Source organism: Castor canadensis, chromosome 5, assembly GCF_047511655.1.
Source record: "Castor canadensis chromosome 5, mCasCan1.hap1v2, whole genome shotgun sequence".
Taxonomy (NCBI): domain Eukaryota; kingdom Metazoa; phylum Chordata; class Mammalia; order Rodentia; family Castoridae; genus Castor; species Castor canadensis.
The window spans coordinates 126,273,839-126,293,987 of record NC_133390.1 but is presented as its reverse complement, the minus strand read 5'-3'; the positions used below and the strand labels follow the sequence as shown (position 1 = coordinate 126,293,987).

The 20,149-nt window shown below is 36.4% G+C and overlaps 1 protein-coding gene across 3 annotated transcripts in view; it reads right to left on the bottom strand.

The window, feature by feature from the left end:
* The window catches only part of Stt3b (STT3 oligosaccharyltransferase complex catalytic subunit B), a 92,980-nt gene that overhangs the window by 46,588 nt on the left and 26,243 nt on the right, over positions 1-20,149 (bottom strand). For 2 of the 3 annotated variants that reach the window (XM_020181733.2, XM_020181734.2), the window contains exons 2-3: positions 5,346-5,454; positions 3,635-3,922 (exon numbers count right to left, since the gene is read on the bottom strand). In XM_020181733.2, the coding sequence (XP_020037322.1) occupies positions 3,635-3,922; positions 5,346-5,454 (397 nt within the window). Of the gene's footprint in view, positions 1-3,634; positions 3,923-5,345; positions 5,455-17,987; positions 18,017-20,149 lie in introns of all 3 variants that reach the window. The other variant, XM_074074051.1, reaches the window with a different exon arrangement.

The following is a 20,149-nucleotide window of genomic DNA, read 5'->3' as shown; positions in this document are numbered from 1 at the left end:
AAAGTGATACACTATGTCAAAAATAACCCCAGAGTCAAACAGTAGAGCATCTGCCTAACAAGCACAAAGCTCAGAGTTGAAACACCAGTACTGCCAATCATACTTCCTAATTTCAAAATGTACTACAAAGTCACAGTAACTAAGAGTTCACTATAAAGACATAGAAACCCATGTAACCTTCATAAACATGTCAAATGACTGCAACAATAGTGCCAAGATCATCTAGTGGGGAAAGGATAATCTTTTCAGCAAACAGTACTGAGAAAACTGGAAGTCCACATGCAAATGAATAAAGCTGGACTCTTATCTAACACCATATACAAAATAAAATTAACTCAAAATGGACCAAAGATCTCTTAGGACATAAAATTATAAAACTCTTCAAACAAAACATAGGGCAAATGTTTCACAATACTGGATTTGGTAGTGAGTTGTTAGATATGACACCAAAACAACAAGCAACAGAAGAAAAACTTGACAGCTAAAATGTGGAAGCAACCAAAGTGACCATCAAAATATGGTATATACATAAAAAGATTATCATTCTGCCTTACAAAAGAAATTTTGACATGTTACAACATACATGAACTCTGAGGAAATAATGCTAATTGCAGTAAAATGACAAATACTACAGGATTCTACTTCCTACAAGTAGAAAAAAAACAGAGACAAAACATAGAATGGTATCAAGGACTGGAACAAGGGGGACTTTAAGGGTATAAAGTTTCATGAAGGATGTAAAATATTATGAATGTATTAAATACTACTGAACTGTCTATTTAAAGAGACAAGATGGCAAATTTGGTATTATTGCATCTTAAAACAATAAAGAAAAATTGGAAGGAAAGAAAAGCAATGAAGTATTAACTATGTAATAATCATGCTAAGTGAAAGTTCAAGACATAAAAGGCCACATGTTGTAGATTTTTATTTATATGAAAGATGAAATGTCCAGAATAGGTAAACCCATAAAGATAAAAAAGCAGATTAGTGATTACCACAGGATAGAGGGAGATTAGGAGGTACAGGATTTCTTTTTGGATTGATAAATGTTCTGTAAATAAGATAGTGGTAATGGCTGCACAACATTGTGAATATACTAAAAGGCACCAATTGTACTCTTTAAAATAGCTCAAATGATGAATTCTATATTATATGAATTTTGTCTAGATTTTTAAAAATTAAAAACAAAAAAAGCAAACAAAAAATCTACATAGAGAATATAATACCATTGTTTTTCTTTTTTGTTTGTTTGTTTGGTTTTTCTCTCCCTTCTATTAGTGTATAGTAACTGTGCAAAGGGTTTTGCTGTGCTATTTCCATACATGAATATGATATACTTTTATCAAATTCACTTCCCTTTATTTCTTTTGCTTATCTCCCCTTCCCTCTTTAAAAAACAATCTTTAATTTGGTTCCATTATTCTATTTTTACACATATGTATGAAGTACTTTGAGCATATTAAATTGTATTTCTTACAAGAATTAAATAATACTTTTTTGGTCAGGCACAGTAAGTAGCTCATGCCTGTAATCCAAGCTATTTGTAATGACTGTAATTTTAGGCAAAAAAGTTTGTGAGACCTCCATCTCAATCAATCCGGTGGATATGATAGCCTGAACCTGTGATCCCAGGAAGCCCAGGCAGGAGGATCAAGGTTGAGGCTAGCCTAAAGCCAAAAACTCTAGATCCTATCTAAAAAACAATCTAAAAAGCAAAGCGAGCTAGGGGCATGATTTAAGTGGCAAAGTACTTGCCTAGCAAGTGCAAGACCCTGAGTTCAAACCTTAGTACCACCAAAAAAAATAAATAAATAAAAAATAATGCCCTAGTTGCATTTTTTTTTTTTAAATATCCCAACTGAAAATGACAGTTCTCTGGGTGATTTTTTTTGTCTAAATTTCTCAGTATTTTATTATTCAGTTTATTACAGAATACATGGTATACATAAAAGTATACAGAATATTAAAAGTTATCAACCTAGCTATCCAGACTTTCAAAGTGAAATATAATGCCATGTATTTTTCAGATGATGTTTTTTAGATATTTTCTGACATAGGCTGAAGTACTATTTCCTCAATATCAATCACTCACTCATCCTCAGAGAAAAAAACCCACTATTATAAAGTTGGCTTATATGAAAGATATATACTACATTTTTGTACTTTTATTATGACAGGAGTAAACAGAGTATAGTCTGAATTGTTTATAATTTACACATACGATTTATCATATCATACCTACTTTACTGCAACTTATTTTTCTACTTGGCATATTACCAAGATCTATCCACATTTATATGTATTATTTTTAAATTAAGAGTTATATTTATTAAATGGCATTAAACAGAGATCCCAAATTTTAAGGTTTTTTTTCTTCAGCTGCATACAATAAATGAATAGGCTGGGTTTGGGTTATTTGTTGGTTTTGTTTTGTTGGTAGTACTGGTCTTTGAACTCAAGGCCTCATGCTTACGAGGCAAGTCCATACTTGAACTATACCTCCGGTCTATGGAAAGTTTTTGAAGACATTTTTTGGTTACTACCCAGCACTGGCAGTACACTACTGCTTGCCATCATCATCTCCCCAGTTCTTTCTTCTCTTTTAAACTTGGGTACTGCCTACACTGATCACACCACAACACCCTCCTCTGGGATTCCCAGCCAAAGCAAACGTATCCACTAGCCAAGTAGTTTTAAACAATATTAAATAACTATTAAAGAGAAAAAAATCATTCTGCCATTCACTTATCTCAATACCTAAAAGTATAAACTATTGACACTTAGAAGTTTTGGGGCAATTTCCATGACTGAAAAAGTATGAAGCATAAACTAACACTAAAATAATAAATAAATGCAAGTTTTGAGTTGAACCCAATAAGAAGCAGGATCATATTTTATGCAGAAAAAAACTAAACTGAAATAATTTGGCAACAGCAAAATCAATAATGCTAGTTGTTTAAGCACAATTTAAAATTTCAAGCCATCAAACCTTATTTCACCTTTCTTAGGTAAATATTTCTTAGCTCTCTCTCCTCAAACACACACACACACACACACACACACACACACACACACACACACACTTCAGAGGTTGTGTTTTTCTTTGGTTTTTGAGACAGGGTCTCTCACTACGTAGCCCACTCTGGCCTCAAACTCAAGATCCTCCTGTCTCAGCCTCCCAAGTACACAGATCACAGGAGCACACTACCACACCCATCAATGGGTTGTTTTTTGATATTCTTCCCCCCTTTTTGACAGTACTGAGGTTTGAACTCAGAGCTTTGCACTTGCTAGGCAGGCATTCTACCACTGAGCCATGGCCCAGTCTTTGTTTTTTTATTATTTGAACTATCATTTATAGATAAAAGCTACTACCATCACCTGTAAATTGGGCATAACATGAATGCTGAGAAAAGTAAAATTTATATGCACATTAAACTAACAGTTATGTATAAAATCAGAGAGAAAAAATAGTGCCTGACATACTTTTAAATATTACCTAGTATTAAATACATTATGAATAGTAACAGAGAACTCTGTATGCAACCATAATTGGTAGAGACAGATGTACAAGAAATGCAGCAGAAAGGTCATGAGCATTAATGGTAGCAAATCATTAAGTGTTACATACCCACAAGTAGTATGTGAATTGAAGTGCAAAAATAGCGATGCCTTCATTATCAAAGGATCCAGCTACTGACCGAGATATATAACCTGGTACAATAGCAATAAAACAAGCAGCTAAAAGTCCTGCTCCTTGGTTCCAAAGTTCTCTGGTTAGCAGGAAAGTAGATATAGATGTAAGGCCGCTAAAAGTTGGTGCAAGGAATACACATACATCTCTTATGTGAACTGTTATGTTCAACGTATTTAAAATCCAATGGATAAGGCCTGCTGTTATCATCAATCCTGGGTAAACCTAGGAAGAACAAAATGGAAACTTTAATTACAATTATGAAATAAGGTACCTGAAAATACTAAGATTAGTTCTCTATTATTACAAGTTGTTTTTAAGATCTCAAAAGAGATTTCTTGGTTTTTTTAAACACTACAAAATAAAATCTTTTGGGATTGAATACAAACATGCTCATAAGTGTAAGAAAACACATTTAAATAAGAGCATTTAAGAGAATATTTAGCAAGAAACTATAGTCATCACTATATAGTCAGGTATATGATAAGCTTTCCACCATAAGAACTTCAGGTAATAAATATCTATTCCATCCTCTGTCATTTAGTACCACTAATTCACACTAGAGACCATTGTGACCACTCTAATTGTCTTTACCTCTATTTGTACCAGGATAAGATCCCTTCAAACTAGAAAAACAACACCTTACTGCCATGGAAAACATGTACTTTCTAAACACAGAGAAAACATGCACAAAATTGGATGTATTATAGGTCACAATCAAGTTTCAAACTTCAAAGGATTGAAATTGTATAGAATTTGTTGACTAGCTACAATACATTTAAAATATAAAAGAAACTATGAAATCTTATGTTTAGAAGTTAAATACAATACTAGACAATTCATCAATCAGGGGAAATTATAATGGATATTAAAATGTAATGATAATGAAAATACATTACCAAATGAAAAACATATCAAAACTTACAGAATGCTATTGAGACAGTACAGTGGTTAGTATGAAAGTTATACAGCCATTAATAATGAAGAATGGTTGAAACTTACTGAGCAAATCAGGGAAAGAACATAAAAGTAAACTAAAATGGAAGGAAATTAAAAGTAATAAAATAGAAAACAAACATGTACTAGAGACAATAAACAGAGTCAAAAGTTTATCTGGAATAATAAAAAACTAAATGAAATTGATAAATACGGGTTTCCTCAAGTTTTTTACCTTTGCTACAAAATTCTCCTTATACCCTAAAACCTAAAAATATTTTTCCTTATGTCATCATTCTAGACATTAGAACCATGAACTATATACAATCAATAATTATCTATAATAATTTAGAGACTTGTGACCCAATTATTCTAAATTTCTATCTCCTTCCAAAAACTTTTTTTTTAAACCAAGTTGCTACAGAATAAAGCAAAAACAAACAACCTGAACTTGAAATACATTGTGACAGTAGATACCCATCTAGTCTCTATCATTTGTCAGAAATAGTTGCTAGTATGAGATAACCCCAAAATACATTGTGGGAGAATGTGCCAAGAAAATACCCTAAGAAAATACTGGCTAATCAGCTACAGACAATGTATTAGTGAATTATACCAAATTTTCAAGAAAACCCATCCCTGAACAACTAGTGATTTATTCACATAACTATAAAATTTTACAAGTAACATAAAGAGCTGTTAATATACTTACCGTACCACCTACAATTCTTCCTAGTGGATACCATGCTCTTTCATCAAACCAATTTAAAAATTCATAAAACCCATGAGATGCAAGATGATGTGTTGATCTGTAATTAAACCTAAAGAGGGAAAAAAAGGTCAGAAAACTGCTTAATAGAAAGTCCTCTATTTTTGTATTAGATTCGCTAGCTATACAAACACATTTTTCATAGTGATTTTTCTCAAACTTGCATAACAGAAAAACAATCCAAAAATATCAAAGGAACGTGCGTTAATATAACTAAAAATACCTCCCAGTTTCCAAATCCCCAATCTATGAAACTGGTGATGCTCAGATTAACATTTGGGCATTGCTTGGGGGGCCCAGAGCCACTGGCTATAATTTGAATGAAAAAAGTGATAAGGGGCTGCAGAATTCATCATATTATAAAAGAAGTCCATGACTCTCAATAGTCACCAATGACAAGAAATAGCATCAACATGGAAGGAGCATGAGTGACATATTGTCAAAAATCCTGAAATCCTAAATATTACATTAAAAAAACTAAAATAGCACTAAAAGATGGGAGTAAAACATAATGGATTGCAGAACAAGAATATGACACTTAAGTACATAAGCTCAGTGGCATAGCCCTTGCTTAGTAGGTACAAAGCTCTGGAGTTAATCCCTGGGACTACAAAGAAAGAAAAAAAAAGAGTATCCATGACCTTAAAGACAAATTATAATTAATGTCTGAAAGAAAGAATGAAAACTGAAGAAACCAAAGTCTGAAATGCAAGCAGAAGAAAAATAAGGCCAGTTTCTAGGATATTCCATGTTTAGTATAAAGCAGCTTATGGAGGGGAGGAGAGAACCCTGCAGCAATTCTCAGAATAATGGTATCAGAAACAGTCAATTCTTAATTCTTCCCCCACCCACCCACTATTACCAATGGAAGGAGGCATCAGAGGTTACTTGTCTGAGGTAGGAATACTACATGTAGACAAGTGAGGCAAAGAGGCAAAATAATGTTGGATTCACAGAAGATATACAGGAAATCCTCATCCAAAATCAGTTTGACAACATCTTTCCCAGCAGCAGCCATGCGTCTCCCTCACCAACCACCACTAATGCAATTCTATAGCACTTTCTAAAAAATTTTTCAAATATTTTTGCATACCCCAAAATTAAACATTTGAGAAAGCACCATAAAATCTAAGCAACAAAACCAGAAAACAGAAGAATATCATAGGAAACAGAAACAAAAATATCTTTAGAGAGCAATATAAACCAGAGTAGCCCAAAACAAAGTGCAACCGAGAGGTTAAGAGTACAGGTTGTAGAAACAAACTGCCTGAGCTTGAACCTTAGTTCCACACTTACAGCTATGTCACTTTGGTTGAGCAAGTTACTTATGCTCTCTGTATTCTAGCTTCTTTGTCTGTAAAACAGGGATAATAACAGCACCTACATGGTTGAGATATGATGGTATCTGAAAAAACTTGAGAGACCACTACTATAATTAATGAAAGAGATTTATAATAAAAGATTCACTTATAATTTTGAATGGAGAAATTATCATTGTCTAGAATAACAAAATAAAAAACTGGCTAAATCCTGTAAAGGACAAAACTAAAGAGCAAATTGTAGCTAAATAGGAAATATTATGAAAAATTATGAAACTTTTAAAGAGAAACCAGGAGTTCTCATGTTCATCTTTAAAAGAGAATCATTAAGAGACACAGAGAATTGGAGGTGGGAAAAGACCTTAGACACAATTCAGTAAACTCCAATATAGTAACAATAAAGTACAACTTAAAATCGTTCACTCAGAGAAAATATAGAGATATTTTATAAAGGAATAACAAAGTCAGATTAATACCATATTTCTCAGTGGATGCTGTGAAGCAAAAGGATGATATATATTTTAAATTTCTGAGCGAAAAAGATTTTAAAGTCAGATTTTTATATAAAACAATCACTCGGTTTGCCAGCAACATGGATGACTAAGAAAATGCTAGAAATACTACTCCCCCAAAGAAGAATTTACCTGAGCTAAACTTAAAAAAGGCAAGTGCCACAAGCAAAGTATTTATCGTACTTATGAAGTCAGGGCTATGGAAAGACTGCACAGTCAAAAGAGATGGAAAGCAATATATCTACCACCAGGAAAATGACAGCTTTGTCTTCTCAAGAGAAAAAGGCATATATACATATATACATATATACATATATATAGCGCTAACCTAACCTTTATAGCATGCATGAAATGAGATGAAATTATCATAAAAAACCAAAAACAGTGCTGGAGAGGCCCACATGAGCTCACAAACAATAATTAAACTACACAGGAAGAAATTTTACCATAGGAATGTACTTACACACAAAAAGGATGATACCCCCAAAACTTAGGGAATATTTTAATGGAAAAAGAATCCAGGTTTTAAAATTTCAACCTAATTTTTTATTTAAAAAAACCTACTACAAGAAATGATTAATGGCTTGTTTTTAAAAACAGGAACAACGGCCAGATATGGTGGGAATGAGGGCTAATCCCAGCTATTAGGGAAGGGAAGACAGTAGAATAGAGACTCAAGGCTAGCTCGGCAAAGCTGGTGCCAGACCCTATGTTTTCAGGGTTCTGTTTTAGTGTTCAGCATACTGCCTAAATTAAAGAAGCCAGAAATCTAGATGGTATCTTTAAGAGTTCTTTCTCTTACATCCTAAACACAAACCATAACTTAATAGCTTTAATTCCAAAATATCTCTAAAATATGTCCACTATTTTTCTACTGTGCTACTACCACTCCAATCCAAGCTAACAGTCTACCTTGTCTTTCATCCATTCTATCAACCTGCTAATCCCCAAACTGTATCACATCAGGGGTCTTTCAAAATGCTAATGTAGTCTCTACTCAAAACTATTCATATGCTTCATCTCTTAACATTAAAGATGAAAAGCGGGATATACCCAAAAGAATGTGACTCAGGTTACTCCAGAGGCACCTACACACCCATGTTTATTGCAGCACTATTCACAATAGCCAAGTTATGGAAACAGCCAAGATGCCCCACTGCTGACGAATGGATTAAGAAAATGTGTTATTTATACACAGTGGAATTTTATGCAGCCATGAAAAACAATGAAATGTTATCATTCGCAGGTAAATGGATGGAACTGGAGAACATCATTCTGAGTGAGGTGAGCCTGGTCCAAAAGACCAAAAGTCGTATGTTCTCCCTTATATGCAGACATTAGATCAAGGGCAAACACAATAAGGGGACTGGACTTTGATCACATGATAAAGCAAGAACACACAAGGAAGGTATGAGGATAGGTAAAACACCCAAAAAACTAGATAGCATTTGTTGCCCTCAATGCAGAGAAACTAACGCAGATACTTTAAACCAACTGAGGCCAATAGAAGGGGACCAGGAACTAGAGAAAAGATTAGTTCGAGAAGAATTAACTTAGAAGGTAACATACATGTATAGGAAAGCAATGTGAGTAAACTCCCTGTATAGCTATCCTTATCTCAACTAGCAAAAACCCTTGGTCCTTTCTATTATTGCTTATACTCTCTCTTCAACAAAACTAGAGATAAGGGCAAATTAGTTTCTGCCTGGTAGCGAGGGGTTGGGGCGGGGAGGTGGGAGAAATGACCCAAACATTGTATGCACATATGAATATAATAAAGGAAAAAAAAAAGAACACTGATGTGAGGAAAAAAAAAAAAAAGATGAAAAGCCCACTTCTTAACATAATGGTTGATACCACACATGGCCTAGCTCTTACATAACTTCATAGTCTGATCTCATATCACACTACCTCCCTAATTTCCATATACCCATCTTTCAGTTCTCCAGATTTACCTCATTCTCTCCTACCACAGAATTTGTAGTAGACTGCTGATCCTCTCTGCCTGGATCACTGTTGTTACATATTTACTCTGGCTAACTCATCCTTCAAACAAATTTCTAAGAGATGCTATACTGAACAGAAAAGTCTCAGTGTACTTATCTTCTTAGTACTGGCACAGCTGCAATTTAACATTTACTTGGTTAATACTTCCATATAGACACCTCTGAGTCTCCAACATCTGCATAGAACCTGCTTCAATCCTTATATTGAAAGAATAACTAATTCTATATGCATGTTGCTAAGTGGAGATGGGACACAATCAAAACAGTTTCTCAGGTAGGTACCTAATGCCATGTTAGATGGTCTCCCCAAAGATAAAGGTTAGTTTAATTTTACTTCCTAAGATCCAAGTCTGAAGGCAGACTATACTACCAAGATTCTACAAAAACTTAGCTACAGAATCTAAAAGCTAAATAAAAATGTTCAGTCTATTTTATCATTAGGGTCAAGTCACTTCTGGCATGCATTTTTTTAAGACTCCCACAACTCCCTTACAGATTCCTAAATACCTGACTCTTTTTTATCAGTTAACTTCTTTTAACTTCTTCCTGCCTCAATTGTAAGGAGTGCGATTTCAAGGCTACCCCAGGCAAAGTTAGTGAGACCTATCTCAAAAACAAAATACAAACAAAAGGACTGCTGGTATGGCTCAAGTGGTATAGTGCTCACCTAGCAAGCATGAGGCCCTTTGTTCAATCCCCAGTACTGCAGAAACTCTTAATGTATAACACAGGAAGTAGGAATTTCCATTTGATCTAAAAAAGCCAGTTTATCTTTATAATATATACATGATACAAGATCAGACTTATCTGATAGACAGCAAAGTACCAATTCATATGAGAAGAGGAAGGGAGGGAAGAGGAGGGGAGGGGAGAGACAGAAAGGGAGAGAAATGAAAGAAAAATGAAAAAAAAAAAGGAAGGGAGGGAGGGAGGAAAAGTTAGAAGTCTATTGTTTCTCCTGTCAATTATTGCAACATCTTCCAAGAAATATGTAACTTTCATTATTATCACTACAATCACTTACTAGTATTTTGATTTGAACAAATTATTTAAAGCTTAACAATCCATTCTGAATCTCCTACTCTTTGCAAATCAATTATTTTTCCAATCTCATAGGAATTTTAATACAAAATTCTTTTTTTTTTCCTTTACTGAACTTAAAAATTACATTTTAATTTATGTCCTGTTTCTCCTTAAATCTTTAGTTTTTTACTTGTAAGTGAGAAAATTACTCATATACCCAACATTTCAGAAGTGAAAGCAGTAAGCCAGGTATGGGGCTCAGGCCTGTAATCTCAACTACTCAAAAGGCAGAGATCGGTAGGACTGGGGTTCAAGGTCAGCCCAGGCAAAAAATTACGTAGACTCCCATCTCAACCAATAGGCTGGATATGATGGTGCACATCTGTTATCCCAGCTATGCAGGAAGCATCTGTAAGAGAGTCACAGTCCAGGCCAGCCAGGGCAAAATCTTGAGACCCTACTCAAAAAATAACTAAAGCGGAGAGAGCAAGATGGCGGCTGGAGGTAGGAAGCAGAAAGCGACCCTCCTATAGTGAAATCTTGGAGAGACGCTGGAGACACACTTTGCAGGCATAATCACTGAGAAAAGGCCTAACTTTGACCCCTCCACATCTCCAGCCAGTGCATAGAATCTCCATTTCACGTTAAACGGAGAAACGAGGAGGGCCCCCGGGGCCGCCAGTGGCCGGCGCCCATACGACTTGGGAAGACGCGGACCAGGTGAGCTTCGTGGTACCGCGGTACCCCACAGACAAGCCTGGGCCAGAGCAGCATAGCCCCCTGGACAGACTGACCTCCACCCGGGGAAAAAAAGAGAAACTGAGTACTAAGCAATAAGAACAATTAAGACACGCTGGAAAGAGGGTGGGGCGCCCTGAGCGCTGAAGATTGGGGGAAGGGAATCCTTCCCGGGACTGTAAATAAACAAGCCGGGCAGGCCGGAGAGCCTCTGGCGGGAGCGGGGCGCACACCCAGCAACCAGGAGTGGGGAAGCTTGTGAGAGTGGTGGAGGGAGGAAAACTCCACAGGAGAGCAGGGAAGACCCACTTCCCATGTGAACTGTAAACAAACATGGCGGCCGGCAGGAGCAGGAAAGCTTGTGAAAGTGGCAGTGGGAGGAAAACTTCAGGAGAGGGGGGAAGACCCACCTCCCACATGAACTGTAAATAAACACCCAGGCCTGACAACGTGGGTGCAGTGTCACTTTTCCCAGGGCTTGGAAAGGGGAAAGCCTGTAGCAGAGGCTCCCGCACAGGAGAACTCTGAGCAAACAAAGCCTGTGGGACCAGGTGAGTGCTAGCTCACCCCAGAGATCTGCACAAATAAGGCCACCAGCTACAGGCTGAGAGCAGCAGGCAGGCAAGCCACAGTTGCAGATACCACTCTCGGAACTGCCTCCAGACGCTTTTTTTTTCTTTTTCTCCCTACCTTTGATGAGAGAACAACCGAATTACACCTGCAAGCCGAAAAACTTACTGAAACTGTATTGCATTTGAACGGGGGACACTTGGTGGGGCTTTTTTTTTTTTTCTTCTGTGTGTGTGTGAGTGTAGTTTTGTTCTACTTTATGCATCCCCTTTGATGAGACAACTACAGAACAACATCTGAGGCACCAACTCCAGGACTGGAGATTGAGATGGACACCCAAATTATTAAGACTGAAACTGCATTGCATATAAACTTGGAAGTTTTTTGGGTTTTTTTTTGTTTTTTTTTTAATTTTCTATTTTCCATTTTATTTTAATTCATTTTTATATATAGATATTACTTTCATTTACTTATTTTTTTTTATCTTTGATTTTCAGTCCTCTCTCTGTCTCTCTAATGTCTGTTCAGCTTACTGTCGATTAGTACACTAACACTCCCTGTTTATACCTTTGAAACTCTCTTGTCTGATACCTTGTTCTGCTTTCTCCCTCGTCTGTATATTTGTTTTCCCCTTTTCTTTAACTTCTTGCTTTCCATCTCAGCTCACCCTTCCATTCTAAATATTACCATTGTTATTATTACAAGCTAGAATACTTAATTGCACACAGTACAGGGACAGTAACAACACCAAGGACAATGACGGGAAGACAGAAAAAACAGGGAAACCAGTTTCCCCACCGCAAAAAATTAGTACAGGAACCAGAGGGGAATGAAAAGAACAGAAACTCAGATCCAGACTCCAACAAAATGAAGATAAACTATGCCAAAGGACCCAATGACGCCCACAAAAATAATTTAAAAGAAGACATACTACAAGTACTCAATGAGAATTTTATAGAGATGATACTGGATAGGGTCAACCAAAATGTACAGGAGACACTCAAGAAATTCCAAGACAATAAAAATAGAGAATTTGAAAAAGCAAAAGAAGAAATAAAGGAAACCATAGAAGCACTGTATAAACACCGAAGTGAAAGAGAGAACACAATGAATAAACGGATAAATGAACTCAGGACAAAAATAGACAACATTAAAGAAGAAAACTTCCAGGATATGGAAAACCTCAGAAAAAAGAACGAAACAGAACTGCAAAACAAAACGGAAGGCCAATCCAGCAGAATAGAACAAACAGAAGACAGAATCTCAGAACCCGAAGATGAAATGGTAATTAAAGGAAAAACCGAAGAACTATTAATTAAACAACTCAAGACCTGTGAAAAGAAAATGCAAGAACTCACTGACTCCATCAAAAGACCAAACTTGAGAATCATGGGCATCAAAGAAGGAGAAGAGGTGCAAGCGAAGGGAATGCATAATATATTCAACAAAATGATAACGGAAAATTTTCCAAATCTAGAGAAAGATATTCCCAAACAAATGCAAGAGGCCTCCAGGACACCAAACAGACCAGATCAAAATAGAACTACTCCACGACATATCATCATTAAAACAACAAGTTCAGAAACTAAGGAAAGAATACTGAAGGCTGTAAGAGAGAAAAAACAAGTAACATCCAAAGTTAAACCCACCAAAATCACAGCAGACTTCTCAACAGAAACATTAAAAGCAAGAAGAGCGTGGGGTGAGATCTTCCGGGCACTGAATGAAAATAACTTCAACCCCAGGATACTCTACCCAGCAAAGCTATCATTCAAAATAGATGGAGCAATAAAAGTCTTCCATGATAAGCAGAAACTAAAACAATATGTGACCACAAAGCCACCATTACAAAAGATTCTGCAAGGGATCCTGCACACAGAAAGTGACACCCAACTTAACCATGAAAAGGCAGGCAGCACCAAACCACAGGATAAGAAAAAGCAAGACAGTAGAGAGTAACATCAAGTTAGGTACACACAATCAAACCTTCAAACAACTAAGATAACTAAATGGCAGGAATCACCACATACCTATCAGTACTAACACTTAATGTTAATGGACTTAATTCACCCATCAAAAGACACCGTTTGACAAAATGGATTAAAAAAGAAGATCCAACAATTTGTTGCTTACAGGAGACTCATCTCACCGACAGAAATAAGCATATGCTTAGGATGAAAGGCTGGAAGAAGATTTACCAAGCCAATGGCCCCCGAAAACAAGCAGGAGTAGCAATACTTATCTCTGACAAAGTAGACTTCAAACCTACATTGATCAAACGAGATAAAGAAGGACATTCCATACTAATAAAAGGGGAAATAGACCAAAAGGAAATAATAATCATCAATCTGTACGCACCCAATGTCAACGCACCCAATTTCATCAAACATACCCTGAAAGACCTAAAAGCATATATAAACGCCAACACAGTGGTTGTGGGAGACTTTAACACCCCATTATCATCAATAGATAGGTCATCCAAACAAAAACTCAATAAAGAAATCCAAGATCTAAAATATGCAATAGATCAAGTGGACCTAGTAGATATCTACAGAACATTTCATCCAACCTCTACACAATATACATTCTTCTCAGCAGCTCATGGAACCTTCTCCAAAATAGATCATATCCTAGGGCACAAAGCAAGCCTCAGCAAATATAAGAAAATAGAAATAATACCGTGCATACTATCTGACCACAATGCAGTAAAAGTAGAACTCAACAACAAAAGTAAAGACAAAAACCATGCAAACAGCTGGAAACTAAATAACTCATTACTTAATGAAGAATGGATCATCGATGCAATAAAAGAGGAAATTAAAAAGTTCCTGGAAGTCAATGAAAATGAAAACACAACCTACTGGAACCTATGGGACACAGCTAAGGCAGTCTTGAGAGGAAAGTTTATAGCCATGAGTGCATATATTAAAAAGACTGAAAGATCCCAAATCAATGACCTAATGATACATCTCAAACTCCTAGAAAAACAAGAACAAGCAAATCCCAAAACAAATAGAAGGAGAGAAATAATAAAAATAAGAGCTGAAATCAACGAAATAGAAACCAAAAAAACCATACAAAGAATTAATGAAACAAAAAGTTGGTTCTTTGAAAAAATAAACAAGATCGATAGACCCCTGGCAAACCTGATTAAAATGAGGAGAGAAAAAACCCAAATTAGTAGAATTAGGAATGCAAAAGGGGAGATAACAACAAACACCATGGAAGTCCAGGAAATCATCAGAGACTACTTTGAGAACCTATATTCAAATAAATTTGAAAATCTAAAAGAAATGGGCAGATTTCTAGATACATATGATCATCCAAAACTGAACCAAGAGGAAATTAATCACCTGAATAGACCTATAACACAAAATGAAATTGAAGAAGCAATCAAGAGTGTCCCCAAAAAGAAAAGTCCAGGACCTGATGGATTCTCTGCTGAATTCTATCAGACCTTTAAAGAAGAACTGATACCAACCCTCCTTAAACTGTTCCACGAAATAGAAAGGGAAGGAAAACTGCCAAATACATTTTATGAAGCCAGTATTACACTTATCCCCAAACCAGGCAAAGACACCTCCAAAAAGGAGAACTATAGGCCAATCTCCTTAATGAACACTGACGCAAAAATCCTCAACAAAATAATGGCAAACCGAATTCAGCAAAACATCAAAAACATTATTCACCACGACCAAGTAGGCTTCATTCCAGGGATGCAGGGGTGGTTCAACATACGAAAATCAATAAATGTAATAAACCACATTAACAGAAGCAAAGACACAAACCACTTGATCATCTCAATAGATGCAGAAAAAGCCTTTGATAAGATCCAACATCATTTCATGATAAAAGCTCTAAGAAAACTAGGAATAGAAGGAAAGTTCCTCAACATTATAAAAGCTATATATGACAAACCTACAGCCAGCATTATACTTAACGGAGAAAAACTAAAACCATTCCCTCTAAAATCAGGAACCAGACAAGGATGCCCACTATCTCCACTCCTATTCAACATAGTACTGGAATTCCTAGCCAGAGCAATTAGGCAAGAAGAAGGAATAAAAGGAATACAAATAGGTAAAGAAACTGTCAAAATATCCCTATTTGCAGACGACATGATCCTACACCTTAAAGACCCAAAAAACTCTACTCAGAAGCTTCTAGACATCATCAATAGCTATAGCAAGGTAGCAGGATATAAAATCAACATAGAAAAATCATTAGCATTTCTATACACTAACAATGAGCAAACGGAAAAAGAATGTATGAAAACAATTCCATTTACAATAGCCTCAAACAAAATCAAATACCTAGGTGTAAACCTAACAAAAGATGTGAAAGACCTCTACAAGGAAAACTATACACTTCTGAAGAAAGAGACTGAGGAAGACTATAGAAAGTGGAGAGATCTCCCATGCTCATGGATTGGTAGAATCAACATAGTAAAAATGTCGATACTCCCAAAAGTAATCTACATGTTTAATGCAATTCCCATCAAAATTCCAATGACATTCATTAAAGAGATTGAAAAACCTACTGTTAAATTTATATGGAAACACAAGAGGCCACGAACAGCCAAGGCAATACTCAGTCAAAAGAACAATGCAGGAGGTATCACAATACCTGACTTCAAACTATATTACAAAGCAATAACAATAAAAACAGCATGGTACTGGCACAAAAACAGACATGAAGACCAGTGGAACAGAATAGAGGATCCAGATATGAAGCCACACAACTATGAGCAACTTATCTTTGACAAAGGAGCTAAAAATATACGATGGAGAAATAGCAGCCTGTTCCACAAAACCTGCTGGGAAAACTGGTTAGCAGTCTGCAAAAAACTGAAACTAGATCCATGTATATCACCCTATACCAAGATTAACTCAAAATGGATCAAGGATCTTAATATCAGACCCCAAACTCTAAGTTGATACAGGAAAGACTAGGAAATACTCTGGAGTTAGTAGGTATAGGTAAGAACTTTCTCAAAGGAACCTCAGCAGCACAGCAACTAAGAGATAGCATAGATAAATGGGATCTCATAAAGCTAAAAAGCTTCTGTTCATCAAAAGAAATGGTCTCTAAACTGAAAAGAACACCCACAGAGTGGGAGAAAATATTTGCCAACTATACATCAGACAAAGGACTGATAACCAGAATATACAGGGAACTTAAAAAACTAAATTCTTCCAAAACTAATGAACCAATAAAGAAATGGGCATGTGAACTAAACAGAACTTTCTCAAAAGAAGAAATTCAAATGGCCAGAAAACACATGAAAAAATGCTCACCATCTCTAGCAATAAAGGAAATGCAAATTAAAACCACGCTAAGATTCCACCTCACCCTGTTAGAATAGCCATCATCAGCAACACCACCACCAACAGGTTTTGGCGAGAATGCGGGGAAAAAGGAACCCTCTTACACTGTTGGTGGGAATGTAGACTAGTACAACCGCTCTGGAAAAAAATTTGGAGGCTACTTAAAAAGCTGGACATCGATCTACCATTTGATCCAGCAATACCACTCTTGGGGATATACCCAAAAGACTGTTACTCCAGAGGCACCTGCACATCCATGTTTATTGCGGCACTATTCACAATAGCCAAGTTATGGAAACAGCCAAGATGCCCCAGCACTGACGAATGGATTAAGAAAATGTGGTATCTATACACAATGGAATTTTATGCAGCCATGAAGAAGAACGAAATGTTATCATTCGCTGGTAAATGGAATTGGAGAACATCATTCTGAGTGAGGTTAGCCTGGCCCAAAAGACCAAAAATCGTTATTCAAGAATCCCCTTTGACAAACACAACAATGGGATTGGACTTTGAGCACATGATAAAAGTGAGAGCACACAAGGGAGGGGTGAGGATAGGTAAGACACCTAAAAAACTAGCTAGCATTTGTTGCCCTTAATGCAGAGAAACTAAAGCAGATATCTTAAAAGCAAGAGGCCAATAGGAAAAGGGGAACAGGTACTAGAGAAAAGGTTAGATCAAAAAGAATGAACCTAGAAGGTAACACCCACGCACAGGAAATCAATGTGAGTCAATGCCCTGTATAGCTATCCTTATCTCAACCAGCAAAAACCCTTGTTCCTTCTTATTATTGCTTATACTCTCTCTACAACAAAATTAGAAGTAAGGGCAAAATAGTTTCTGCTGGGTATTGAGGAGGGGAGGAGGAGGGGGGGGAGTGGGTGGTAAGGGAGGGGGTGGGGGCAGGGGGGAGAAATGACCCAAGCCTTGTATGCACATATGAATAATAAAAGAAAAATGAAAAAAAAAATATCTAAAGCAAAAAAAGGAGGGGACATGGCTCAAGTGACAGGGTGCCTGCCTAGCAAGCATGAAGCTCTAAGTTCAAACTCCAGTACTGCCAAAAAAAAGTCTATGTGAGACTTACTGTATCTGTTGTGAGTTGTTCTCCCCTCTCTGAAAAAAAAAAAAAAAAACTTGTACAATGAAGCAAGACACTCTTCTCCATTACATACGAGCCATTCTGTCAGTCTCTTTCCCTTCTAGCATTACTCTAGGTGTTCCATAAGAGAAAAATGACTTTCTTCCAATATAGTAGCAATAACTGTGGAGTGAAAACTCAAGAAAAAGCTCTGCCTTAAAAAAAAAAAAAAAAGACATTGGCTTTATGGAAAAGATCTATCTTTCTATCTGCAGAATTTTATGTTCCTTCCTAAAGAAACCAGATAATCATAAGCTTTATTAGAAAATCTATGACTAAGCCAATATAGAAATGTTATATGTTTATAATACATTTATATATTTGAAAATCTGTAACTAATAAAATATATAATAGCTTGGCTCTGTTATAAGGGAGATGATCTGAATACCAAAATTCCAAAGGAGGCACACCTTATCCAAAGGAAGCACCTCAAGGTTTGTACTATAATTTGCTTCTGAAATTGACCTCTGTTGCTCTTTCATTCTTCCCCTCTCCCCCACCTTCCTTCCCTTCTTCCCACTTCTGTCTCTGTACTCAAGTTCGAACTCAGAGCCTTGCACTTGCTAGGCAGGTATACTACCACTTGAGCCACGTCCCCAACTTCCATTTTTCTTTTTATTTCATATTGACTTTCTTGTCTACTTCATGTTTTAGAATTAGTAGAAGAATCCTAAAGTAATTGTTTTTATACTTCAAGATATGTCAGGATATCTATTAGTACTTTCTAGACAAATTTGCTACATTTTATAATCTCTACATATTATGGTTCAGGAAATAAATTCCTATTCTCAGAATGTACCACAGGATCTTATAAATAGCACATCTTACTTGCTCTCTCTTACCTACACCAACCTTTATTTGGAGCCCTAGAGGTTTTTAAAGACTAGAGCAACAAAGGGCCAGGTGAGTGATGTGTCCTTCCTTCTATAAAGCAGAAGCTTGGATGACTGTGTAATAAACAGTAGGAAAAGAGAATCAGTGTGACTGGACCTCAGTTTTAAGAAAAAGTAATGAGAATCTGAAATTTTTCTTAAATTTCCCATGATGCTAAATCCCCTGGATGGGTAATTTTCAAGAATCATATATACAGATTTTCTTCTTCACTGTGCTCCAAATGCTGATGTCCAAGCTTGGTCTTCATCCTTGTGTTCACTGCTACCTCTTCTCTTTCCCTGGCCTATTCCCTGAACTCTGACTACCATGTATAATTCCAAAATACCCACCCTTTTCTAAATTCTACATCCATATATTAAATAGCCTCTAGCTGCATAGGCACCTCACACTCAAGATAAACTTATAATTGAATTCACTTACTTTGCCCCTCCACTATTAAAGTTGTTCTCTATACTAGGAAAAATGCTAACACTGTCACAGATTATTTGGGAGTCATCTTCACATTCCTTAATTCCATAAATGCATCTCTGAAATTCCAATTAAAGGCCTCTTCATGTTTTATCTAGACTATTTCACTTGCCTCCTTACAAGTTTCCTAACTTCCAGTATTCCATTGGACCTGCCTCCAATACATCATCCACACAACAGAATTCTCTGTAAATCAAACTATTAGCTATACTAATCCTTCTATTAATTGTTTCTTCAAATCTTGTAGCCTTACTTTTTTTTTTTGTACTGGGACTAGAACTCAAGACCTCAACCTCAAGTGCTTTACAACTTGAGCCATGTCCCAGTCCTTTTTGCTTTTGGTTTGTTTCTCAGATAGCGTCTTAAGCTTTTGCTCAAGTTTGGCCTAGCACTGATCCTCCTATCTCTGCCTCCCAAGCAGCTGGGATTACAAATGTGTACCACCACACCTAGCTCAGTCCTTTTTTTTTTTTTTGGTGGTACTGAGGGTTGAACTCAGGGCTTCATAGTTGCTAGACAAGCTAGACAGACATTCTACCACTTACTTGAGCTATGCCTCCAGCCTCTCAGTCTTAATACTTTCAAGACTCTTCTCTGATCTCTACCCTAAAGTGGCTGGACTCTACCTACTTCTTTCTCATCTTACATGTTTAACTTCCGGTTCTTCCCTAAAAACACACTATTAATGCCTTTCATATTTTTATGCCTTTGCACAAGCTGTTTTTGTTACTGAAAACAAATTCTCC